Source organism: Artemia sp. Qi Xiang Cuo, chromosome 9 (assembly GCF_049724085.1).
Source record: "Artemia sp. Qi Xiang Cuo chromosome 9, ASM4972408v1, whole genome shotgun sequence".
Taxonomy (NCBI): domain Eukaryota; kingdom Metazoa; phylum Arthropoda; class Branchiopoda; order Anostraca; family Artemiidae; genus Artemia; species Artemia sp. Qi Xiang Cuo.
In genome coordinates, this window is record NC_142802.1 from 40671649 (window position 1) to 40697564 (window position 25916).

General features: G+C 35.2%; 1 protein-coding gene across 2 annotated transcripts in view; it reads left to right on the top strand.

Moving 5' to 3' along the window:
* Positions 1 to 25916, top strand: part of LOC148948651 (armadillo repeat-containing protein 8-like) — an 81611-nt gene that overhangs the window by 8115 nt on the left and 47580 nt on the right. For both annotated transcript variants that reach the window (XM_089094030.1, XM_089094031.1), the window contains exons 2-4: positions 20134 to 20207; positions 21928 to 22339; positions 25477 to 25637. In XM_089094030.1, coding sequence (XP_088950156.1) covers positions 20134 to 20207; positions 21928 to 22339; positions 25477 to 25637 — 647 coding nt within the window. The remainder of the gene's footprint in view (positions 1 to 20133; positions 20208 to 21927; positions 22340 to 25476; positions 25638 to 25916) is intronic.

Below are 25916 nucleotides of genomic sequence, written 5' to 3' on the forward strand. Positions count from 1 at the left end.
ATTTTATTCATCCATATCTAATTTGCCATAATAAATGAACAAAGAATTCTTGCATATCTTTTTGTAAATTAATTAAAAAAAACTTTCCAATAAATAAGTTTTTCAAAGAAAAGTAAAGGCCATTTTAAACTTAAGCTCAGTAGATACAAATACTTTTACAATTCAAATTCAAAACGACCAGAAATTACTATTAAAGAATAAATGAAACTCAAAACAAACAGAAATTAAATAAACAATCATAGCAAAAACATACAACAAGTAATAATATAAATGAATAAATAGATCTTAAAGCAAGTAATGCTTAGATTGAATATGGAAATCAAGCTTAAGACAAAAAATATTTTCCTATTGAAATACAAATGAAATTTAAAACAAACAGAAATTAAATAAACAATCAATGATAGTGATAGTGATAGTGATATATTTAATTAAACAAAAGTTTAAATACAAAAATCAATATGATTCACCCAAAACCAAACGGTTGACGTGGGGTGAAACAGGTAAAAAAAAAAAAATAATACATACATTTAACATTATTCAAATACAATATGATAAGAAAGAAAGATAAAAAGAGAGAAAAGAAAAGAAAGAAAAAAATAAATAAAGAATAATAATAACAGTACAGGGACAGCAACTACATACCATATTCATGTTATGGTGTAGCACTCACAAACCAACAACCAATTACAACTTAATTTAAGTTAAATCAAATCAAATCACCTCCAAAACGAACAAAACTAGAATTCATACTTACTTAATAATTTTTCTTTCGGTTTTGCTTTAAAACCACTAACATTTTTAATTTTCTTCATATCATTATCCAAATTATTCCATAAATTTATACCCTTTATAATAAAAGAAAATGTGGACCTTGCAGACACTATAGGTGGAGTATAATAATCATTTTTACCCCTAGTATTTTGGTTATGTATATTCCATCGGCTGTAAAACCAACCATTAAAGCACTCCGGCAGCTGATTCATATTGTATCTATACATAAATACTAATATATAAAAATGATGAAGACCCGCCGCTGGCAGTATCCTAAAATCCCTATAGACCGATTCTCGAACCGATTCTCTTCCTGATTTTCGTGATAATACTCTAATAGACTTGTTTCGGATAATTCGCACAGGACTAACAATTGAAGAAAATGTACCCATGTATACAGAAGAACAATACAAAATATAGGGATGGATTAACGAAAAATAGAGAAGCCTAAGTATACTTATTGGAAACATATATTTAAGTTTACGAATCATCCCCAAATTACGCGATAGAATCCGGGATAAAGTTTCAATATGGGATCGGAAACTGAGAGTCTCATCTATAATAATGCCTAGATACTTTACTGCCTTTTGGCGAGCAATCATACCATCTTCATATGCTATAAGCTGTATCCATGGATAATAATTCGATGTCCTCGAAAATATAAGAAAATTACTCTTAGAGGGGTTCACCTTTAACTGATTCACTCTCAGCCATCTTGAAACCTCATTTAGCGATTCTCGTGCACTTTCTAGTAGCAATCTCTCTGACTTTGCGATCACCACTAAAGAAGTATCATCAGCAAACATAGGCACTGTAGCCGCACTATTCTTTTTGACGATCCCACTCATTCTTGTTTCCAGTTTACTTACAGACTGTTGAAGATCATTCAGAAAAATTAGAAATAATAAGGGTCCAAGTACCGAACCCTGTGGAACTCCACACTCAATACAATTTTCATGAAAACCCATATTGCCAATTTGAACATATTGTTTTCTACAAGACAAAAAAGAACGTAAAAACGAAAGAGCTGGACCCCTAATCCCATAAATTTCACACTTCATAAACAGAATATCATGACTGACTGTATCAAAAGCCTTTACAATATCTAAAAATACAGTTGCCACTTTATACCCGTTATCCAGCGCCATATTAATAATGCTAGTCAAATATATGTTTGCTTGCTCAGTAGTGCGATCTTGACGGAATCCAAATTGTGTAGGAGTAAATGTTCTCTGGTCTTCCAGATATTGATAAATTCTAACTGAAAAGCATTTTTCGAGTATCCTAGAAATAATGGGTAAAATTGAAATTGGTCTATAATTTTCAACATCACCAGTATTCCCTCCTTTATGTATTGGTATTACTTTCGCTGATTTAAAAAAACTCGGAAACACTCCCTCTTTTAGACACTGATTAATTATTGAAACAAAAGTTTAAGCAATCACATCCCAAAGTATTTTTATTACTTTAATTGAAACAATATCAGAGCCAGACGCGTTACCTTTAATACAATAAACATTGTTTCTAAATTCAGATTCTTTAAGTGGGTGTAGATTTAAAGAGTTTTCAAACTCCTTATTATGTTATTTTTTAAAAGCCTGGTCGCCTGGTTTGCTTATAATCGACTCTTTCACTCTCCTTCCAACTGTCGAAAAATGGTTAGCAAATTCTTCACAAATTTCCTCTGGATTTTTAAGGCTGGTTCCATCTTTACGGAATATTTCCTGAGGGATTCCTCCAGATGATTGTCCTAAAGTGCTTCTTATCACATTCCATGTTTTCAACGGATTTCCAGATGCTTTTTCAAATTCTATTTTATAAAAATCTTGTCTAGCTCTTCGCAGGAGTCTGTTTAGGGCATTACGATAACTCTTATAAATTCGCTCATTTATATCCCAGGGATGACGTACCTTTTTCTCATACAAATTATTCTTCTTATTTATCGATCTCAATAAACTCGGAGTAATCCAAGGCTTCTTTGAAGGTTTTCTTCTATTGTTGTTAATATTCTTAGAGCATTTTTCCAGGGATTGCTTAATTATTTGGTAAAAGACTCTGAACTTAGAGTCAATATCCGCAGAGATTTAAAACTCTGTAGTCCAATCCTTATTGGCTAGCTCATTTCTACATTTCAGAAGTGCATCTTTATCGAGTAACATCCTCAGCTTGAGACTGCTCTTCTTTGAAGAATTTTTATTATCAACGCATACCGAGTAACTTGCAAATACACCAAAATGATCAGAAGTATCACTTATAAGAACACTTGGACCACCTGACATATAATTTTGAAAATATATTATCCAGACATTTTGATGACGTCCTCGTAACACGAGTACTAATATTAATAGCAGGGATATAACCAAATGAAATCATCAAGTTTAAAAATTGGTCTGTATTTGATCCATTATCCAATAGATCAATGTTAAAATCTCCCATTATAAAAATAGGACTTCGATGTGGGATCTTTTCCAATTGTTCTTCAAGTAATTCATAAAACTCAATAAGAGATCCTGACGGTGGCCTATATACAACCAGAACATAACCACAACGTCCAGACAGCTCTAACTGCAAAATAAAAGACTCAAAAACCATTTCTTTATATATTAAAATATCCTCTCGGACACTTGCCCGTATATCAGAACGTATATCTGCTGCCAGTCCCCCGTTTCGGCGAAGTTGACGATTTTTCGTGTAAAGATTATAACCTGAAATATGTAAAAGTTCCGAATTATAATCATTTAACCAAGTTTCAGTCAGTCCAATTACCTGAAAAAGAGATAAACTGGAAATTTCATTTATAAAATCTAAACTTGAATTCAACCCTTGGCAATTCAAATGGAACACATTAAATCTATCCGAAACTTTACTACATGCAATCTGCATTTGGTTTACGAATAAATATTTAGAATCTTCAAACTCCAACCTATAATAACCACCAGGCCCACCACTTCCATCAAAAATTTCATTATACCTACTTTCAAAATTTACCTTCTTGTTTTCCAGCCCCAATACGTTAATTTGTCCTGGAGGAGACTCCAATCTTTCATCCAACATCAAAGCCAAATAGACAAATTTGAGTACGACTCCACAGGGGACACAATTCAATACACTATAATTTTAAATTTATTACATGCTGCCCAATAAAAATAATAACACCACTTATAATAATAATAAAATAAGATAACAACAGCAGAAAAAGAAATATTAAAAAAAAAACAAAAAAAAAACAACAACAATGACTCAAAAGGGTACACCTTGCATATTGGGTGCCTTCTCATATTTACATTTCTTCTACGCTACAAACAATCAACTATGAACTATATGAACCATCAACCATGAACTCCTTCAATTTCCCGCCAAAATTTATTTTTATCACCAATTAATCACCAGCTACCTGTTAATCAATGGGAACATGAATTCGAACAATTATTTTTCCTCGTAAGCTTCATTAATTGCCGCTATGTTGGTTACGAAATGATTGATTATTCGGTGCATAATCAAGTTCAGGAATCAAATCGTCTGGTGAGTATTTAGCACGTGTTCCGTTGGGGCGATTGCAAAGTAACACAGGCGGAAAAGTTTTCGAGATCCAAGCGTCTATTCCTAATTTGCGTAATTTTACCCTTTTAATCAACAAATCATTTCTTGCTTTGCGAACTTCAGCTGGGACATCATCACTGAGGTAAATATCATGGAACAACGATACTGCTTTGCCTTTTAATTTCCTGGCATTTTTCAAAATATCAATTTTCGATTTTTTGTCAGATACTTCAACACAAATAAATTTCTGGTTCTGGCTCACTTGGGTTACCTTGAATGGTGGGACAGGAGCCATTTCGAGTCCTTCCGTAAGAATACTTTTGAAGATATCCTTCGCATTTTTTTCAGATTCACAAGAGACATTCCATACAATAATATTCTTTTCCAGTTTATCAAACTCCAGCCTGGCCAATCTCATACTCAAATTATTTGACTCTTTACTCTGTGCTATACAATCATCAGAAATTATTTTTACTTGATTCTTTAGAGATTCTTTGACTTGCTCAAGCTGCCTCACTCGCTCATCATTTTCAGTCAGCTGCCTTGCAAATCCCGCATGTAATATCTCCAAATTTTCCACTTTATCTTCAATTCCCTTAATCCTATTTTCTAAAGAATCTAGCTTTTTTCCATTTTCTGTTATCAAACTGATAACAGTATTTAGACTCTCCGCAACTGCTGAAATCCTGAATTTATTTTTAGAATCAGTGCTACTAGCAGTAACGTTGAGATCACATTCCCCTTCTCCCCTCCAAGTGTTTTCTGTATCATCACCAATATTACGAGGTTCCTTTCTTTTACGTCCCATGATTATTTCCAGACAACAAATTTAAATTTAATTATCTGCTTACCTCATTAAGGACAATTTTTTTTATTCACATGGGTCCATTACGTGCAATTTGCTAAGCCAGCGTTAATTTGGGCATGGGTTTCACCCCTCTTCATAAAAAACTGCTCCAAATAATCCAAATTTCAAATAGAAAAAAACAATCCGAAGGGCCACTTAGAAAATCGTAAATCCCCTCGTCATAAACACTAGGCACCCCAAGCAAGGGCTTAATCCATCAAACGCATAGTCGCAATCAATATGTTAACAGCTGGAATTCTGCACATGTGAAATGTCAAGTTCAAATAAATTCCAATAACTTTCACAATATAATTTAAATTCCGTCAACTTATAATCCTTAGTTTCCGTTATATATTTAATTTGCTTTAGATGTTCACCTGATAGCAACTGGATAGCAAAAGTCAGCCAAACTGTCCTTAGTAATGTTTCAAGCTGAACAAACAGAAATGAACAATAAATCATGTGAATCTCTGTTTATTGCATATGTTTTTTCACCAATTAATATCCTCGAAACAAAATCCTATTTGAATTGTTTCACAATCACTTGCTGAACTTTTTGTGCAACCTCATTAAGCTCAAAGTTAAAACTTGTTTGTGACCTTCCAGTTCAAAGCCTGAATGAATACTGAATGCGAACAAACATACAATAGATATTAATGTAAATTAATAAATAAATCTTAAGGCAAGTGAAACTTAAATTGAATATGCAAATCAAGCTTGAAACAAACAAAAATCACCACAAACAAGAGTTTGGGTATAACCTCCTTTTCTCACTGTAGAAGTCTAGAACCTCAAGAGTTTAGAAGTCAAGAGTTTGGGTATGACCTCCTTCTCTTAGTGTAAAAGTCTAGAACCTACTGCGTCATTGGTGCTTTACTGAAAACCAATTTTATGACAAATGTTTTCTTTTGTACTTAATATTGAAAATAAACATTAAAATTATAGTAACATTTTGAACTGATGAGCTTTCAGGAATTAATATCATTATACATCAAATATTCTGTTTAACTTATTAGCTCTTTTTAAAGTTGTTAAAGACAAATATAGTTTCACTACAAACAAGTGTTTGGATACTGCCTCCTTTCCTAACTGTAAATAAAAACCAAAAGCCTACTGCGTCATTGGCGCTTATCTGAAAACGAACTATTTTACAAATATTTTTTTTCCAGTTCTTACAGCATTGAAAAGAAAAATACAATTACAGTGAAATAAATTCTTGAACTGATGGATCTTTCAACAATTAATATCTTTATACATCAAATATTCAATTTGATGTTGTTTATACTTTTCAAGACCGTTCAAGATGCATATAGTTTTCAGTAAAGGGTCAATGACGCAGTAGGTTTTAGACTTTTACAGTGAGAGAAGGAGGTCATACCCAAACTCTTGTTTTTGGTGATTTTTGTTTGTTTCAAGCTTGATTTGAATATTCAATTTAAGTTTCACTAGTTTTAAGATTTATTTATTAATTTACATTAATATCTATTGTATGTTTGTTTGCATTGATTGTTTATTTAATTTCTGTTCGTTTTAAGTTTCATTTGTACTTCAATAGGAAAATATTTTTTTCGTCTTAAGCTTGATTTTCATATTCAATTTAAGCATTACTTACTTTAAGATCTATTTATTCATTTATATTATTACTTGTTGTATGTTTTTGCTCTGATTGTTTATTTAATTTCTGTTCGTTTTGGGTTTAAGTTGTTCTTAAATAGTAATTTCTGGTCGTTTTGAGTTTGAATTTTAAAAGGTATTTGTATCTTGATGAGCTTAAGTTTAAAATGGCCTTTAGTTTTCTTTGAAAAACTTTTTTTCGGAAATTTTTTTTTTAATTAATTTTTGTTCGTTTTTTATTGGAAAAAATTTCAAGTTTTAAAAAACTCCTTATTTCAAAATCAAACTTGAAAAAAAAAATCAAATATTCTTCAAAGTATCAAAACTGGTATCAAAGTAACAATATCAAAGTGATAAAATGGGTTTGTGTCAACCTTGGAATTTTTATTATCTGATGTTTGAACTATTTTTAAGAAAATTGCTATCTAAAAATTTTTATCAGATGGGTTTGGGGAAAAAGTGCGTGGGGGGGGGGACTAGATTAAGCTTCGGTCTCTTCTGACTCTTTAATAGTGAACTAGAACTTTTTATTTTCAATCAAATGAACCCTCTCTGAAGTTTATATGAGTATCCCTTCTATAAGAACCATATATATCGCCAGAGTATAACTTACAATGCCTGTCCCTGGGCCCTGGGGGGTTGTGTTGACCCTGCAGTTTTAATATCTGATGGTTGAACTATTTTTAACAAAATGTTCTCTTGAAATTTTTATCAGATGGGTTTATCCATCCGGTACACCCAAAGGCATGGAGGGCAGGAGGGGCTAGTTGCCCTCCGATCTTTTTTTACTCTGAGAAAATGAACTACAATTTTTAATTCCCATTTAAATGAACCCTCTCCGAAGTTTATACAAGCATGCCTTCCATAAGAACCATATATGCCCCCAGGGCAATAATTACAATCCCTGCCCTGGACCAGGAGGGGGGGGGGTTGTGTCAACACAGGAGTTTTTCTTATCTGACCTTTGAACTATTTTTAACGAAATGACCATACGTAAAGGAGTTTTTGTTTTATGATATTTGAACTATTCTTAACAAAATGACAACCTCAAATTTTTTATCAGGTGTATTTGGGGAAAAAGGTCTGGGGGGGGCTAGTTGCCCTCCGAACCCTTTTGACTCTTAAATAGGGCACTATTACTCTCGATTTCCAATCGAATGAGCCCCCTTTGAAGTTTATACAACGTCCCCTTCTATGATGTGCCTCTGGAAAAAAAAAATAAATGGAATGTGGGGGAGCCTAGCTGCCCTCCAATCACTTTTGACTCTTAGAAAGTGAATTACAACTTTCAATTTCCAGTCAAATGAGCCCTCTAGGAAGTTTATACAATCATCCCTTCCTTAACAACCATATATGCCCCCAGGGCATAACTTACAACGCCTACCCCCGGGCCCTGGGGGGCTGTATCGACACCGGAGTTTTTTGTTATCAGAACTTTGAACTATTTTTAACAAAATGTCTATCTCAAGGTTTTTATCTGATGCATTTAGGACGTGGAGGAGGGGGGGGGGGGTTGCCCTCCAATCTCTTTTGATTCTGAAAAAGTGAACAAGAACTTTAAATTTCCAATCAAATGAGCCCTCTCCGAAGTTTATACAAGCATTCCTTCCATAAGAACTATATATGCCCCTAGAGCATTACTGAAAATGCCTGCCTTCGGGCCCTAGCGCGTTGTGTCAACACAGGAATTTTTCTTCTCAGACCTTTGAACTATTTTTAATGAAATGGCTATTATAAAAATTTCATTGGCTTGGCTTGGGGAAAAAAGGGTGTGTGGGGGGGGGGGGGCTAGTTGCCCTCGGATATCTTTTGAATCTTAAAAATTGAACTAGAACTTTCAATTTCCAATCAAATTAGCCCCCTCTGAAGTTTATACAAGCATCCCTTTCATAAGAACCATATATGCCCCCAGGACAATACTTACAATGCCTATCCCTGGGCTCTGGTGGGAGTTTTTGTAATCTAATTTTTGAACAATTTCCAAAACACGGGCTATCTCAAAATTTGTAGCAGACGGGTTTTGGGAAAAAGCGCGTGGGGGGGGGGGCTAGTTTAACTCTCTTGACTGATAAAAAGTGAACTAGAACCTTCAATTTCCAATCAAATGAGCCCTCTATGAAGTTTATACGAGCATCCCATTCATAAGAACCCTACATGCCCTTATGGCATAACTTAGAACTCCTTCCCCCGGGCCCTGGGGGGTTCTATTGACACCGGATTTTTTCTTATCCAACCTTTGAACTATTTTTAGGAAATTGTCCATCTCAAAATTTTCATCAGATGGGTTTTGAAAAAGAAGGCGTGGGGGGGGGGGGGCTAGCTGCCCTAGGATCTATTTTGAGTATTAAAAAGTGAGCTCGAACTTTCAATTTACAATCAAATGAACCCTCTCTGAAGTTTATACAAGCATCCCTTTCATACAAACAAAATATGCCCCAGGGCATAACTTACAACGCCTGCCCCCGGGCCCTGGGGGGTTGTGACGACCCCTGAGTTTTGTTATATGACTTTTGAGCACTGTTTATCTTAATGGCTATCTCAATATTTTTAGTGGATGCATTTGGGGAAAAAGGGGTGTGGAGGGGGGGGGGCTAGTTGCCCTCCAATCTCTTTTGAGCATCCCTTCAATAAGAACCATATATTCCCCCAGGGCATAACATACAACACCTGCCCTCGGGCCATGGGGGGCTGTGCTGACCCCTGAGTTTTTGTTATATGGTATTTGAACTATTTAAAAACAAAAACTATCTCAAAGTTCTTATCGGTTGGGCTTGAGGAAAAAAGGGCGTGCAGACTCTTTTGACTCTTAAAAAGTGAACTGGTACTTTCAATTTCCAATCAAATGAGCCTTCTCTGAAGTTTATGCGAGAATCCCCTCCATAAGACGCATATATGCCCCCAGGGTATAACTTACAACGCCTGCCCCGGGCCCTGGGGGGTTGTGTTGACACTGGAATTTTTGTTACATGATCTTTTAACTATTTTAACAAAATTGTTATCTTAAAATTTTTATTGGCTGTTTTTGGTAAAACGGGTTGGGGGGGGGGAGCTGGTTACCCTCCAATGTCTTTTGACAATTAAAAAATGAACTAGAATTTTCAATTTCCAATCAAATGAGCCCACTCTGAAGTTTATACGAGCATTCCGTCCTTCAGACCAATATATGCCCCCAGAACACATCTTATAACCCGTGCCCTTCATACTGTGGGGGGAGAGCTCGGCACAGTCAGATAAGTTTCAAGCCCGTAGTCCACGTTGAACAACAAGGCTAGACCAAAATTTTGGTTAGTGGTACTTTAACACATGTCGGGCGTAGGAAATGTATTATTTGCCTTAGAAACGCGCTCGAGTATTCAAAAAGAAATGAACAGTGTAAATTCCCGATCAAATGGGTCTTTTGTGAAGTTAACGCTGTCTATACAAAACCTTATATGCCCCCAAGGCATAACTTACAACCCTTGCCCTGAGGGCTGTGGCGGAGTTGTTATCCACAAAGGCCTAATTTCCAGAACTTAAAACTGCGTTTAATAAAATGGCTGTCTCAAAATTTTGATTGGATGTGTTTGGGGAAAAAGTGGGCGTGAGAGGGGGGTAGTTGCCCTCAAATCACTTTAGACTATTAAAAAGGTCACTAGCCCTTTGAATTTCCAATCGAATTAGCCTTTCTTAAAGTTTCTATGACAACGCCTTCTATAAAAACCTTATATGCCCCCAGGGCAAAACTCAAAACAGTTGCCCCGAGGGTTGTAGGGGAGTGTTGGGGAGCTATCTAAAAATTTGATTGGATGGGTTTGGGGGAATGATGGCTGTGTGTGTGGGGGGTAGTTGCGTGGGGTGGCGTAGTTGCCCTCCAATCATTTTTGACTATTAAAAACGACACTAGAACTCTCGATTTCCAATCGAATGAGCCCCCTTTGAAGTTTTTACGACGACCCCTTCCATATGATGTGCCTCTGGGGAAAAAAAAATAATAATAATAATAAAACATTGGAGCCGTATGCCCTTTACTATAGGCAACACTATAGCGTTGCCTCTGATAGACTCACTTCCTGCTATCAAAAATTAAACAAAAACAAACTTTGTATGTATGACTATATAAAGGGTAACAATACTATAAAGGCTACTGTGAAAATTGTGTAGGCTCTGGAATAAAAGGAATCACGAATAGAGAGGGTAAATTTCATTAGTTTATAAAATTCTATCTAGGAGAAAATTTGTTTTTCAGAAAATATCAAAACAAGGTAATCCAACTTGATTATATTTCAGTTTTTTTTTGTTTTTATTTACTCCATTGTTGTGTTTGTTAACTAGACAGGTTCTTGATAAAGCCATTCATCCATTCATGTACATATTTTTACCATACCGTATAGACTTGGCTCTTAGATTCAAAAACAAACTTTTTACTGTAATGAATTTGAAAAGTTTTAAAACTTAATCACAGGTTCTCAGTAAAGTCGTTATTCATCCATTCATATACATATTTTTACCATACCATAAATATAGACAAACTTTAGAGAAGACTCATCTGGTTAGAAAGTAAAAGTTCTAGTTCACTTTTAAGAGTCAAAAGAGATCAGAGGGCAACTAGCTTCAGACACCTTTTCCCCCAATTGCATCAAATAAAAATTTTGAGATAGCTATTTTGTTAAAAAATAGTTAAAAGGTCAGATAACAAAAACTCTGGTGTCAACACAACCCCTCAGGGCCCAGGGGCAGTTGCTGTAAGTTATGCCCTGGGGGTATATGTGGTTCTCATGGAAGGGATGCTTGTATAAACTTCATAGAAGGCTCATTTGATTGGAAATTGAAAGTTCTAGTTCATTTTGTAAGAGTCAAAAGAGATCCAAGAGACGGGTGGTGCGGGGGGGATGGTTGCCCCTGCATTTACTTTTGAATGTTAAAAAAGGCACTAGAACTTAAGACTTTCAATAAATGAGCCCATCCAAAGTTTATATGACTATTCAATTTTATAAAAAATCTTATATGGCCTGGGGCCTGGCTTACAACTCTTGTCCCTGGGCTCTGGGGGATTGTGTCATTACTGGAGGCATTGTCATATGTTCTTTGAACTATTGTGAACAAAATGGATTTTCCACGATTTTGAACAGATCACCTGGGGAAAAAAGGCATCAGAGGGGAGGCTAGATGTTCTCCATCAGTTTAGCCTCTTAAAAGGAAACTAGTACTATATATATATCCAATCAAGAAGACCTCCTCTAAAGTGTATATGGCGCCACCACTTCCATGAAAACCTTACAGGCTCCTTGGGAATAACTTTCAATCTTTACGTTCAGACACTGGGAGGGGGATGGTCAATCCTGAAGGCCTTGTTTGGTGATCTTTGGACTTTTTTTTGAACAAAATGGCTATCTCAAAACTTTTATCAGATGCTTCAGGGGAAAAGAAGACGTAGGGGCTAGTTGCCCTTCGATAACTTTACAACCCTTAGCCTGAGGGCTGAAGGGTGAGGGGGGGGGGTTGTAACCCAAAAAACATAATTACTGGACCTTTGAGCTATGCTGAATAAAATGGCTACCTCAAAATTTTGATTTGATGTGTTTGAGGAAATGATAGGGCTGAGGGGGGCTGGCTGAAATCTAATTACTTTTGACTTTTAAAAAGGACACTAGAACTTTCAATATCCAATCAAGTGAGCCCCTTTTGAAGTTGCTACGTCAACTCCTTCTATACGAAGTGCATCAGTCTTAAAAAAATACATTGTGCCCATATTACTCTTTACTGAGACAGCACCCTTGTGCCGCCTATGATTTTTGTTTGTTTTGGGTCTCATTTATTATTGATGGTGCTTTGTGGTAGTTTTACGCTTGAAAGATTACTTGACTTTATTTCTGCTCATTTTTGGTTTAATGGAGCTCTTTACTTTTTTTGAAAAAATTATTTTGTGGAAAAATTCTTTTAAATTAATATCTTTTTGATTTTTTTACATAGTCTTTTTCATGGAAAATGGAAATTTCTTTTTTTTTCGTTTTTCTTTTATAAGAATTCACAGTTTGGTTTGCTAGTAACTTTTTCAACAATTTTTTCATCCAGACACAAATAGTAAATTTTAATTTAGTTTTATACCTCCTCAAGTTAACCTGAAAATACAACTTAATATCATTCCCGAAGAATTCTATCTATGCTCTTTGACAACCTGGATACACTTACATTCTTTTGATTTTGATAAATTGTAAGAGCAGAAGTAGTAATAGTAGTAGCCCTAAAAGTTTCCAACTTCAAACCCCCGGTTGTTCTTAATATATTGCTGATATGTCTTATTGGCAACCACACCCACGGTAACTTTTGATTTAGTTTTAAAGCTACATTTAGTTTTAAAGCGTAATGGACAAATTGCTTAACTGTGGGGGGTTGACATACCCATTGCCCCTAGAGACATAGTCAGTGGAACACTCTACTATGATGAACAAATTGACTGTCTCAAAATTTTGATTGGATGTGTTTGGGAAATGAATGGGCTTGGGAGGAGGTCTCCTGGCCCTCCAATCACTTTTGACTCTTAAAATGGGCTCTAGAGGTTTTTATGCACATAGTGTCTTATGTCTTGTCCAAAATCTGTCACAACATACCCCCTTGTAGTTCTTTTCTATAGTAAAGGCCATACGACTCAAATGTTTTATTATTTATTTTTTTTTCCCAGAGGCACTTCAAATGGAAGGGGTCGTAGTAGAAACTTCAAAGGGGGATCATTCGATTGGAAATCATGAGTTCTAGTGTCCTTTTTAAGTGTCGAAAGTTATTGGTGGGCAACTAGCCCCCCCTCCCCCCACACGCCCATCATATCCCCGAGCACATCCAATCAAAATTATGAAATGGCCATTTTGTTCAGCGTAGTTGATTTCCAGATAGAAAATATATTTTTGAGGCGGATACTCCCCCACAACCCTCAGGGCAAGGAATTTAAGTTATGCCCTGGCGGCATATAAGGTTTTTATAGAAGGCGTTGTCGTAGAAGCTTCAAAACAGGCTCATTCGTTTGGAAATTAAAGAGCTAGTGCCCTTTTTAATTATCGAAAGTGATTGGAGTGTAAGTAGCCCCCCTCCCCCCCCCCCCCCACGCCCATCATTTCCCCAAAGACATCCAATCAAAATTTTGAGATAGCCATTTTGTTCAGGGTAGTTGATTTCCAGATAGAAAATATATTTTTGAGGAGGACACTCCCCCATAACCCTCAGGGCAAGGGATTTAAGTTATGCCTTGGGGGCATACAAGGTTTTTATAGAAGGTGTTGTCGTAAAAACTTCAAAACAGGCCCATTTTATTGGAAATTCAAAGGGCTGGTGCCCTTTTTAATGGTCAAAAGTGAATGGAGGGCAACTACCCCCCCCCCACACACACACACAGCCATCATTCCCCCAAACCCATCCAATCAAAATTTTTAGATAGCCATTTTGTTCAGCATAGTTGATTTCCAGAGAGAAAATATATTTTTGAGAAGGAAACTCCCCAACAACCCTCAGGGCAAGGGTTTTAAGTTATGCCCTGGGGGCATATAAGGTTTTTATAGAAGGCATTGTCATAGAAACTTTAAAACGGCTCATTCGATTGGAAATTCAAAGGGCTAGTGCCCTTTTAATAGTCGAAAGTGATTGGAGGGCAACTACCCCCCCCTCTCACGCTTACCTTTTCCCCAAACACATCCAATCAAAATTTTGAGACAGCCATTTTATTAAACGCAGTTTTAAGTTCTGGAAATTAGGCCTTTGTGGATAACAACTCCCCCACAGCCCTCAGGGCAAGGGTTGTAAGTTATGCCTTGGGGGCATATAAGTTTTTGTATAGACAGCATTGACTTCAGAAAGGGCTCATTCGATTGGAAATTTAAATGGCTAGTTCCAAAGTGATTGGAACTAGTGATTGGAGGGCAACTAGCCCCCCCCCCCCTACGCCCATCATCTCCCCAAACACATCCAATCAAACTTTTGAGATAGCCATTTTGTTCAGTGTAGTTGATTTCCGGAGAGAAAATATGTTTTTGAGGAGGACACTCCCCCACAACCCTCAGGGCAAGAGTTTTGAGTTATGTCCTGGGGGCATATAAGGTGTTTATAGAACGCGTTGTCGTAGAAACTTCAAAACAGGCACATTCAATTGGAAATTCAAAGGGCTAGTGCCGTTATTAATAGTCAAAAGTGATTGGAGGGTAACTAGCCCCCCCCACTACCCTCCTTTCTTAACAAACAGCCCATCACAAATTTGAGATAGCCATTTTTTCAGCCTATTTGATTTCCAGATAGAAAATATGTTTTTAAGGAGGACAATCGCCACAACCCTCGGGGCAAGGGTTTCAAGCTATGCCCTGGGGGCATATAAGGTTTTTATAGAAGGCGGTGTCGTAGAAACTTCAAAAATGGCTCGTTCGATAGGAAATTCTGAGGGCTAGTGCCCTTTGTGATAGTCGAAAGTGATTTGAGGGCAACTAACCCCCCTTTCACGCCCACCTTTCCCCAAACACATCCAATCAAAATTTTAAGACAGCTATTTTATTAAACGTAGTTTTAAGTTCTGAAAATTTGGTCTTTGAGGATTGCAACTCCCCCAAAGCCCTCAGGGCAAGGGTTGTAATTTAAGGGTTTCTCCGAATCCTTCATATTATTTCTTATGGAAGGGATGCTCGTATAAACTTTAGAGAGGGCTCATTTGATTGAAAATTGAAAGTTCTTGTTCACTTTTTAAGAGTCAAAAAGACATTGAAGGGCAACTAGCCCCTCTCCCTCCTCCATGCCCTAAATGCATCAGATAAAATTTTGAGATAGACTTTTTGTTAAAATAGTTCAAAGTTCTGATAACAAAAACTCCGGTGTTAACTCAGCCCACCAGGGCCCAGGGGTAGGCGTTGGAAGTTATGCCCTAGGGTATAACTTATTAATGGGGGTTTATAACTAACGGGAAGGGTTTTGTATGGGGAGAACACATAGGAAATCTATTATAATTATCCAAATATAAGGTTAAAATGCATACGCTGTGATAGATGCAAAATTAATTTGGCACACAAATTCCTATTAAGGACAACTCCAAACAGTCGTGATCCCTTTGCGTCAGCAAGTGAAATGGTCTAAACCCCCTTATTGGAGCTATTTTTTCAATCCATTCATTGTTTTCAATCGCTGTCCACAAGTTATGCAAGCTGTCTATTGTTCATATATAAGGTTTTTATCAAAGAGGTAATCGTATAGACTTACGATTAGTAGGTTTTAGGCTTCTGCAGTGAGACGATACCCAAAATCTTGTTTGTAGTTATTTTTATTCGATTCAAACTTGATTTGCATATTCAGTTTAAGTTTCACTCGTTTTAAGATTTATTTATTCATTTACATTAATATATATTGTATGTTTGTTCGCATTGATTGTTTATTTAATTTCTGTTCGTTTTAAATGTCATTTATACTTTAATATTTGTTTTCGTTTTAAGCTTGATTTTCATATTCAATCTAAACATTACTCGCTCTAAGATATATTTATTCATTAATGTTACTACTTTTTGTATGTTTTTTGCTATTATTGCCTGCACAGTGTCTGGTCGGTTTGGGTATCATGGACTCCTTAATTGTAATTTCTAGTCGTTTTGAATCTGAATTTTAACGGATATTTGTGTCTCCTGCGATTATGTTTAAAATTGCCTTTACTTTTATTCGTAAATCTCATTTGCCGGAAAGTAGTTTTTTTATATATTATTTTAAATAATGTCAGCTGCTCTTCAGATATTATTTTGTTACCTTCTTGAAAATCTGCACGCTCATAGTTCGTTGTGATTTAGTTTAACTTCTGCCTTAATATTTCTTGAAATCTTTACCTTAATACCTCAGCTTGCATAGTATCAATAGTAGTAGTAGCAGGCTGATACGTCCTTCTTGACAAGCTGTCTGGGCATAGTGTGTTTTGATTTAGTTCAAAACTGTTTCAATATTTCCGAGTTTATTCGCCTTAATACCCTTAGATTTAGTAGCAGCAGTAGTAGTACCAGCAGTAGTAGTAGCAGTAGAATTGATAGTAGTAGCCTTAGCTTTAGTAGCAGTAGTAGTAGTAAACGTAGTAATAATAGTAGCAGTAGTATGAGTAGAAGCAGCTGCATTAAAATGTAAATATTGTCTTTTCGTTAGTCCAAATTTCCCCACATCAAATCCTATAGTTTTAACTTCACATGCTAAACTTCTAAGATATTGCTGATAAGCCCTTTTGACAACCTGCACACAGACAGCGGGTTGTGATTCGGTTCATGTTTCCTCCTCAAACTACCCTGAAAATTTCACGTTCATGCTTCAAACATATTACCTTTGGTTGGTTGAACATCCCTCTGCCTTATTAATACTAGTATCATAGTAGTAATGGAGGTAGTAGGAGAAGTAGTACCATAGTTGTAATACTAGTCACAATAGTAGTATTGATGTATTGCTTTGGTTGGTTGAACATCCTTCTGCCTTATTAATACTAGTATTATAGTAGTAATGGAGGTAGTAGGAGAAGTAGTTGCTAGAGTAGCATTGTATGAGTAGTTGGAGTAACAGATATAACAGCAGTATTAATAACAATAGTAGCATGTACTTGTTGCCCTTTGGTCAGTTGATAATTCCCCAAGTAGCAGTAGTAGCAGTGGTTGTACTGTTAGTAGGAGCAATTACATATTATCTTTTGGTCAATTAATTTTCCCTTTAAAGCATTATCTGAAAGCTCCAATTTAATTCCCAAATTCATTTTTGAATTATGCCCTTTTGTCAATCTTTATGCACATAGTGTGTTTTTATTTAGTTCAAATTCCCCTTCAATATTCAGTATAATTTTCATCTTCACACGCGTAGCTTTAATAATACTAGTATTGTAATAGTAGTGGAAATAGTAGGATCAGTTGTAACAGTATTAGTGTTGTATTAGTAGTAGTGACAGTAGCAGCAGAAGTCTTAATAGCAGTAGTAGTAGGTACATTTTGCCTTTTTGTCAGCTGAACATCCCACTCATGATGCCCCAAAAGTATCATTTTGACGCAGTAAGTTGTTCCAAAAATTTTGCTAAAACGCCTGTATCAGCAGTCTGTATGCTTAGAGCATGTTTTGATTTAGTCAAACTTCCCCCCTCAGTATTTTTTCAAATGTTAATTTCAAATCCTTAACCTTGTTAGTACTTGCTACAGAAGTGGCAGTTTTAGTGGTAGTAGTAGTAGTAGTAGTTGTGGTAGTAGTAGTAGTGGTAGTATTTGTAGTAGTAGTAGTAGCGTGCAAATATTGACTTTATGGTTAATTGATCATCTCCCTTATCATTTTTCGAAAATTCCAAATTAATATACTTGATCATTCCTGAGCTACACCCTTTTACCAACCCTTACACACATAACGTGTTTTGATTTACTTCAAAACTCTCCCACGTAGGTATTTCAGATTTGACTGTTCTAATGGTGCAATCACCAGAATTTTCTCCTTAATAATTCAAACAAGAACATAAAAAAAGAAGGTCTCAATCACTTTGAGCCTCATCCGCAAATTATATTACCACCCATTCCATCAAAACCCTATATACTCCCAGGGCATAACTTACAACCCTTGCCCCAGGGCTCTAGTGGGCTGTGTCAACCCTGGAGGCACTGTTATATGTTCTTTGGACTATTTTAAACAAAATGGCCATCTCACAATTTCAATCAGATGTGTTTGAGATGACGAGTGTTTTGGGGAAAGGGGAGGGAGGTTTTCACTTTGATCACTTTTGACTCTTAAAAAAGGGCACTAAATTTTCTGATTTCCAATCCAACGAGCCCCTTCCGAAGTTTATTCATCCACCTCTTCTTTAAAAATCTTGTATGTTAATAATGGACAACTAGTATAACTTATAGTCCTCGCCCACAGGGCTGTGGGGGAATCTCATCCTCAGAGACATAATTACTAAACCATTCAACTACGCTAAATAAAATCTCGAAATTTTTATTGGATGTGTTTGGGGAAATGATGGGTGGGGGGGGGGGTGGGCTGGTCACCCTCCCATCACTTTCGATTATTAAAAAGGACACTAGGACTTTCAGTTTCGAATCAAATGGACTCTTTTTGAAGATTCTGCAACAACTCCTTTTATACGAATTGCTCTGGTCAGAAAAAGAAACAACAACAAGAAAATAAATAAATAATACATTGTGCCATCACTCTTTACTTATATTTCAAGTACAGCCCAACTGTTTGGATGTCAACTTTTACCTCAAATCTAAAATGCCAGTAAATTGTTCAGAACAAATAGAAAGAAGAGAATAGAATTCAATTTAACAATTTCTTCCACAACATGGTTGCCAAATTTAAAATTCGCATCACAAATAGTACTACTACATATATATCGGAACGAAAAGTTTTGTCATCACTGATGTTCACGTCAGGCGAATTTGACTTTCACGTCAAACATAATCCATTGTACAAAATACATAAATAAAATGAGTCAAAACTGAGTAAAAAAAAAGAAAAATAAAATAAAATTAATGACTAGGTTTCCTGGCTTTTATACAATTCAACAAAAGACAGAACAAATTTCTTGCGTTTCATGTTTAGCACGAATGGGAGTCAATTTAGGGACTTTTGGGACTTAATATACGACGCTCTGTTGCAGGCTGATGGTGGAACGTAGTCGGGGAAATCAGTATCACAACATGAAAAATTATCTGAAATTTAAACATCTTTTTATTTCTTGATATTCTTGATTTAAGAAAAATTTTTTCATCTTAATTTGGGAAGGTTTTTTTTTGAAAATTCAATGGGTGCATAATATTTTGAATGAAATAAGAATTTTTTAGTGAAATTAACATATTGATCTTAAAACACATGAGAATAATTTTGTTTCAGTTGCTGGGTCTCTTTTACAGGGATGGGTAGTGGGCCTGTCTTTCAATCTTGAAGCAGCAGGAATCATCCCAGGCTGCATATTGCCAAGCAGAGTATTAATGCTCAATTCCACCACTGGAAACAGGTAAAATAGATGGCACCAGACCTCATACTTCAAACCAGTGGTGCTGAACTCCGTTTTATAACACTTCAACCAGGAAATGCAATGGGAAGGGGACTGGGGGCCAGCTATCCTGTGCTTTTGCAACCCTTTCTGTTTACTGGTTCAGCATAGTACTTAGATTTTTTGTTTCCTCAGAAAGTTTCCGAAAACCAGGAAGAAGACCATAAAGAATCCCATATTTCTGTTTTCTTGGTCCCCAAGAGTTGTTAGAAGAATCTTCCATATAAAAATAGGTAAATTTTATAAAAATAAGTAAAGCCTCAACTAGTCTGAGGCCTCAACTAGCCTCAACTGATTCTCTGATATTTGTTGCCCGAATCCCCTAGAGTTTGAACATGTGTGCACCAATGTATAACTCTTTCTTTTGTTGCAGGAGGTTGACTGTGCAAATATCTACTACAATGACCTGTTTTCACAGGATATAGATCGGTGCCGTAGTGCAGCTGTGTAAGTTATATTTTTTGCCTCTTTATTGCCCTATAGATAACCTTAACCGCTCTCCTGGCTAACTAGTCATTAACCGCTGCAGGTGCTTGCTGTAGTGGCGCCTCCTCATGCTTATCTAGTCAGATTAATTAAATTAACCTAATTAAATTAACAGTAGCAGTCAAAATTGTATAGTTGAAGGTTTTTATTTAAATGGTTGACTAATTTAACAAGTCCAATAACATGTTGATATTATGAGAAAAAAGAAAGGCTGACCTCAAAAACTCCAAAACAAGCCTGAAGGTTATGTTGCCTCAGTTGACAAAAAATAATATCAAAAGCCAAATTGACATAACGTAAATATTTTAACGTAAATGTATAAAATTTACAAGGAATTCTAACTTTTTGTAACGTTCCTAATTTAGTATCATTATGTGGTTTGAGTTGCCTGAAGTGTGCAAATTCGCGCAATTTACACAAAATGTATTATTTATTACCGTGGCTTAACTTTTCATGCATAAGCTTAGCTTGAATTTTTCCGTAAAATTTTGAAATTATTGGTCTATTTGTCATTGTTTATATATATATATATATATATATATATATATATATATATATATATATATATATATATATATATATATATATATATATATATATATATATATATATATATATATATATATATACATTATTGTTGTTGCAGCTTTAAGTTCTTGGGCTTACTAACTGTAATCAGATAATTTATGTAATCAACAAGAACTTCAAAAACGAACTGTTATTTCCTGTTATTGTCTATACCATTCAAACTATCTTACTGAAAAGGATAGGGACCACAGTATAGCACAAACTACTTTATGGATATTATATACCTATAATGGTTTAGGATAACAGTATTTGATACCGTAGTGGGAATAGGTGTCTTTATTAAATAACTAAGGAAATTAGGTATCAAATATTGATAACGACATTAGTTTTGATGGTCTTTTTTCGTAACGCAGTTTCTGTATACTCTATGCTATATTTTCCTATTAGATCTTTGGTTTATGTGTTTGATTTTCTTTTCATATAGTCAAATAGTTAGTGGTAACGAAATGTCAATAAGGAGTGGCTAGTTCTTATAGTAACCGAAGTCCTAAGAATAAAAATATAATTTTGACAATAATATATACATCAACAGAATAAATTTTTTTGCGATGATCCTAAACATGTAAAATCCCTCACAAGTTAAGAATCAACAATTATGAATTTAAGAAAAATTAACTGATTTTTATCAAAGGGGGAAACACCCCTGAAACCGGGTGCGGCCTTGATGAAAATGACATCACCATTTTTCAACATATCAGAGTACACTGTTGCAGAAACCAAAAGATAATAGGAGGAAAAAGTGCTTTTTCTCGCTCCTCTGGTCCCGTTTGATCTCTGGGTCTCGTTTTACCGATCTAAGGTCAAACCCACTACGCCGTTATGGAACATGAATTATCTGAAGAGGAATGATTTATAAAATCAACTGATTGCAAACATCTTTATATATTTTATTGATCAAAGAGAGACAAAAGAAAAGTAAATTAACTATTTCAATCAACTGATTCAGCTCATTTTTCACCTGAATTGTGAATAAGGATTATTTGCTCTCGAAAGACATATTAAGTCAGTCTTGCATTTGATCATATTTTCTCTTTTGTGTATCATTTTCAACACGTTAAATTCAGATTACTTATTTCTTACATTCTACTTTTAGAAAGACGAAGAATGCAATTATTGGCTCTAATAGACAAAAGTTAGAAATTGTAAACGCAAGAGTGATTGAAAGGCTTGCAACTATCCTGTGTGATGAATCAAGTGACGAAACTTTGAAATCTGAAATAACAGCGATCATTGGTTCTATAGCCCGAATTCCGGAAGGGGCTGCTGCAGTAATCGACAGTAATGCACTGCCAGCTCTGCTTTGTCAACTAGTATCGCATAGTCAAAAACTGATGTCTTGGAGTTTGAATGCAATTGAAACCTTGCTGATAAGTGAAAGCCGATCTTTGGAGGTTATTGCTGCGAAAGTGGTAGAGTCTGAACTTAGTTTGCAGTTAATCGACTTATTGAGATCTACACCTTCAAATCAGATTGCCACATCTTCGGTTTTAACGATTTTATGTGAGGTAGGTCTGGTTGTTCCTTGATAATTTTAGGTTTCGTTTTGCTCCGAGTGTCAAAGTAGACACTCGGAGATCACCATAACGGTTGACCGAAAGACCTAGGTGTGCAGAGAGTCTTCGTTAGTTTATCAAAGTAGATAATTTGTTAAAGCAGTTGAAATACCGTCGTATTATTTGGAGATGATATATCCATATTCCCATCCATTTGCGCATGTGATTTTTTATATTCTCTGTGTAACCGTTTTAGGTAACCTCAAATAAGATACACACATAACTAATGCTGTAAGTTATCTAATTATTGTCTATTGCTTCTTAGTTTAATGTTTTAGGTTTGATTTCTAAAAACACTGGATTTTGCTCGTTCCTTCTTTCTTTCATTTGCCCTATTTTTATAAAATGCATGTCCAATGTGGCATTCAGGGGAAATGACTGAACCGAATCAATGCAAAAAGAGTCTTGTAGATCATTTTTAAAGAATAGCAGGTAGCTTATATTTGCCTTTTAAGCAGGTTACTATTTATAGACATTGAGAAAGGCGTGAAATTTTGTGCTCAAATTTTAGCCGCACAACAATGATGAACCCTAGCACTGAGATTCTTTTTTAACCACCCCAGTTAAAACCTGTCTTCCAAGAAATAAGCCACTTGAAGCTCCTAAGTTCGCACCCGATCCGTTTTAAAATTCCAGATATTAAAATTGTATCGTCTTTTGCAGACTACTTCAATCGCTAAAAATTAGCCCCGTTGCCTTTTCTTTCTTTCTTTTTAAGTCTCCTTTCGCTGTATGTTTTCTTGTATATGCTGTTGATTTTGGCTGTTTTGTATGTTTAAATTGCTCCCTTATAATACTCATTGTGTTAGTGACCTGCATTTCTATGTTTGATGTTTATTTTATGTTTTGATGTTTTATTCAATAATTTTTTCAATGTTATTCTGATTTTAACATTTACACCCTTTGTCAAAAATATATTTTTCTGTTTAAAATTAGTTTTCAGTCATTAGTTCTTAATCAGTTCTTCTTACCGCTCACTGAGAAGTGTAGATTGTTCTGGAATGTGAAGTGTGTTCAGTCCACACTAAGAAGTGTGAATTCGACAATTCATTGTTATGGTTCTCTCTTCCTTAAATAAATCTTAATTTTATTCCCTTTAAGTAAATGCCTCGCCAGTAATGGCGTATTTAAATAATATGACAACCATCGAAGAATAAAGGGTCATCTACTCTCCACCAACTGTTTACATCTTGGAACATCCACACACGCTTCTTTGCGCCATACGTGGCACACTTAGCATCAAATATGTCACACTTCTACCATATTTACCATGCATGTCCTTTCGTTCATGGTTTGTGATAGTAGGTAGGCCCTTGTAAAGTACTTCAGTGCTATGCCAATATAAACCTAATTATTGCATTAGGTTGTCTTATAGAGAATGGTCTGATGGCGCGGAAAGAAGCCGTAGTTTAAATTTGTTGAGGGTTAATGTTCTTTCTTTATTGTTTTTTGTTTGTTTATTTTTGTGTGTATGGCTGCTGGTTTTTAAATACACGCATAAATATATATATATATATATATATATATATATATATATATATATATATATATATATATATATATATATATATACATATATATATATATATATATATATATATATATATATATATATATATATATATATATATATATATATATATATAAACCTCAAACATTAAAAAAAAATTGTAACCTTGTCATTCATCATTATTTAAAAGCATTATTATGGAGTTAGATTGTATACTTTTAAATATTTGAAGAATCCTGTATGAAGGGACAATATAATTTTCTTTGCCACTATAACTTCCAGTGTATTAAAATCTATAAAATGTTATAGTATTAACACTTCAATTTTGTTAGTACACCCATCTATTCAACCAAAGTGAAAGAAAAAATCTTTTAAAGTTGTGAAACTCAAAGATATTTCCAAGGAATGCATTCGTCTTATTCTCTCATGATTGCTTGTCTTTTCATATTATGTTTAAAAACTCTAGTTCAAGTATTATTGTGGAAAAACATTCGCATAGCCATCCTTCGTTTCCAACCAATTTTGCGAATAGAAGAAAAGAAGAAACCTGTTTACTCTATGATAGATCTGATAACTTATTGATTCTTCTATTTGTGTTTGTGGTTTTGTCTCGTATTATTTGTCGGTTGATGTGAAGAATTTGGGAACTTATGTGGACTAAAAGCAACACTGAGGCTTGCAATAAAATCTGTGGTGCCACACCCGTAAAAGGGGGTCAAACAAAATAAATATATTATGCCACTATTCCAAATCCTTTCTTCAAGGTAGAGAAAAGTGTGAAAATAATAGGAATACTGACGGTTTTGAGCATAAAATCGACATTATACTATTGGTATTATGTCTAGGTTTTGACAGGGATTATATTATTTATTGGAAGAGGGGTCTCATCTATTCGGAACGTAAATCAATATTGTTGTGTTGTCGCATTCAGGATTTAAGAAAGAAAATATATGGTAAACATGTATGGTAGTTGCGCAGGAATTTTAGCAAGCCTAAGTTTTCTTTTGTATACCACAAAAGATACTATTCCCAATTCCAATCATGGGGAGGGGGTAGGTCCGGTCAAATTCGTACATTGATGCTCTGCAATTTAAAATTGTATTGATCAGGACTTCTAAGGAGAACTAGTCGAGTGAATCCACTGTTTTAAAAATTTTCTGTCTCAGAACTTCCGGGGAGGAATTCTCATGTTGCTTAGTATGTTAATATTCCCTGTATCTTCATTTATTGTACAGCTTATTGCTAGGGCAAGCCCGTTAATCGGAAGATAGTTTTATTTAATCATTAAGGTAATGAAAACAACTGCGATAAATATAGCTGCTAAAGTTATGCCTACCAAAATCGAAGATGACTTTCAGAAATTGGTAATGGTGGCCCATGCTCATTGCAATAGACTTCCAACAAAGATGGAAATATTTGTACAAGAAAGGATAACAATGTTTTCCTTTTCTGTGAAACTTTTTTCTCGGATCCTATTCACTGTCCAAAACAAATTACTATCTCTCTGATTGGTTCAGAAACTGAGCTATTACCCTACCATTCGTTTTGTTTGTGGTGTTCTAGCTCCATTATTTTTCAGGTTAAGATTCTTCAAGAACGTTTTGTTTCAGAAGGTTTGATTCAAGCTCTCTTCCCATTGCTGTGTTCTACATATCCAGATGTCGTTCTTGCTGGACTGGATTGTCTAAGCTCTCTTCTCAAGTATCAAGCTCGCACTGCTGTTATACTAGTTTCAGCCGAGTAAGTGTAACATTCTATTATATATACATGCTATGATATTATCCTTTACTGCTATCTTTAATCTTTTTTTATATAATTGCTTTTAGTAAATTTGTGTGATATCCATTGCAAAATAGATTTTCTTTTATATAGTCAGGTTCTGGGACTATGTGAGCTTCAGAAAATATCCGTATCACCTGATCAACGAAAGGTATGACTATTCGTCTTTTTATACAGAGGGGGGGGGGGGGTAATTGTTTGCAATGGATATCCCATAAATATAATAGGATCAACTATAGA